At 35.6% G+C, this 2,022-nt stretch overlaps 1 protein-coding gene across 1 annotated transcript; it reads right to left on the bottom strand.

Moving 5' to 3' along the window:
• Window positions 1–237: 237 nt before the first annotated feature.
• On the bottom strand, window positions 238–1,859 carry LOC127742692 (RNA polymerase II C-terminal domain phosphatase-like 4). Its single transcript, XM_052255391.1, has 2 exons — window positions 826–1,859; window positions 238–632 (listed from the first exon to the last, which is right to left on the bottom strand). Exon 1 carries the CDS (start codon window positions 1,408–1,410, stop codon window positions 835–837), a length of 576 nt encoding a protein of 191 aa, XP_052111351.1. The 5' UTR covers window positions 1,411–1,859; the 3' UTR covers window positions 238–632; window positions 826–834.
• Window positions 1,860–2,022: the final 163 nt, after the last annotated feature.

Below are 2,022 nucleotides of genomic sequence, written 5' to 3'. Positions count from 1 at the left end.
GACTATTTTCTATATACAAGTTTTAAAGCGATGCCTTATGAGTTATCAAAAGGAAGCACTTTCCATACTGCAATCTTAACTATATTAAAAAAGAAAGGCCACACTTATTTACTATGGCAACCATTCACAAGCATATCTTATGCTCTTCAATGAAAGAAACAATGTATATAATTAAAAAGTTAGCCCGGATATATTTATTTAATTTTTTTATATTTATGATTATAATACCAAAACAAATGATAGAACTCACAAACTATATGTTTTACAACATACACAAATAATAAACATAAAAATTAAATATCTATCTCATTTAAATCTTCAAAAGTCACCATACAATATACCAAGAACATTAAATTGAGTAAATAATCAAGTCACATCCAGGTAATTCTCAAAAAGTGCCTAAACAAGAAAGATTAAAAAACCTTGAATAACTACATTACAACAAAAATGAAGTTTATTAATAAAACATATTGGAGCCACAATCAATATGAAGAATTGACAAGCCAATGAAACTCATAGATCTTCTAGACATACCTTTGTTATCTTCCTTTCCTATTGTTTCCAGTGGTTCCTCTTGGCTAAAATAGATGTATTTGATTTATTATGTTACACACTTTCCATTTCATTTACACCTGAAAATTTTGAAGTTCAAAGCATTAGATATAATGACGCAAGCAATAAATTATCTTAGGCACAAAAAGAAAAACTTAATCTATGTGCATGAATTGAATTTGCAGCAGCACAGCAATGTCTCCTTTGAGAACCACTATTGAGGAACTATAAAATTTAAAACTTGAAAGAAAAAATAAGTAAATAAGAATATACAACTTCAACTCAGTCCAAATGTAATCCTGAAATAAAGTTATGATTTATGAACAACAGCAAATATTTTGGCTGAGATTCCCATTTTCTTATGTGGCTGCGCAATCCGTCGAGCATCAGGTACAATTTTTTACGACTACGCAAATTATTCGCATCTGAATTGCGCAATCTAGAGATCTCCTCATCATGAAGTCTCAGACCCTTGTGTATGTAGCCAAATGTCACACCAGATTCACCATCCAACTTTTGCCCACAACGTATACACATGTCTCCGAATGAACCAGGATGTGTACACACATCTTCTTCTACAGATTCTTCTAAATTCTGTTTCACGATTCCTTCTGAAGTAGACGACTCAGTTTCCTCGTCACTTTCAAACTTGCGCCTTTTTATTCTGACACTTTCCAATTCATCTTGATTTTCATCTTCTTTATCGGATGACGCATCTGGCGAAATTGCAGCTAATGCACCATGAAGATAGGCAATGAAGTCATCAATACTGGATGAATGTACCAGAGAGTCTGCTGCAACACTTGACTCATGGAAATCACTGATAGGAGAATAAGTAAAATTTATCAGCTTGGCCATGGGAAGTGGGCTTGGACTGATGCAAAAGGGTGAGGAGTTGGCTAGGTTCCACGCCAGTAATTTCAAAGTCTGAGCATCTGAACCGAATCAGGGATTTAACCGGCAACCATAATAGGTCTTTCTCCACCAATTCGAGAGGGAGAACCCTAGCTTCAGCCTCAGCGCCAGGAAGCACAGCTGCAGGAAGAGAGGCAAGACGCGAGCAGTAGAGCACACCAGGCGTTGGGTGCAGTGATGGCGGACGAGCAGAATACGAGGCAGAGGGAGCAAGACCGCTGGCGACGAGGACGCGAGGGACGACCAGCGGAGGAGACTCGGCGACACGCGACCTTGCGGTGGATCCGGCGAGAGCACAAGTAAAAGAGAGAGAGATCTTACGAGAACAGAGAGGATTAGCCGATGAACATCCACTTTTTTTTTTTAAGCTAAAAAAAATATATACCTAACCTAATTCTCAATGTATAAATCTCTAATTGACTAAATCCTCTTCTAATGCTCCATTTGATACAGCAAAGATTTTTTTAATGATTTTTAAAAAAAATTATAAAAATAAAAGTAATTTTATATTTAAATATTTTATGTAAAAAATTTTTATTATTTATCAATTATATT

This window comes from Arachis duranensis, chromosome 10 (genome assembly GCF_000817695.3).
Source record: "Arachis duranensis cultivar V14167 chromosome 10, aradu.V14167.gnm2.J7QH, whole genome shotgun sequence".
In the NCBI taxonomy this organism is placed as follows: domain Eukaryota; kingdom Viridiplantae; phylum Streptophyta; class Magnoliopsida; order Fabales; family Fabaceae; genus Arachis; species Arachis duranensis.
The sequence above is the reverse complement of the archived record's forward strand: the minus strand, read 5'-3'. Positions and strand labels throughout refer to the sequence as shown.

Bases quoted from the DNA above. Each gene is read 5' to 3' on its own strand.
- LOC127742692 (XM_052255391.1), bottom strand. From the start codon at position 1,410: ATGGCCAAGCTGATAAATTTTACTTATTCTCCTATCAGTGATTTCCAT.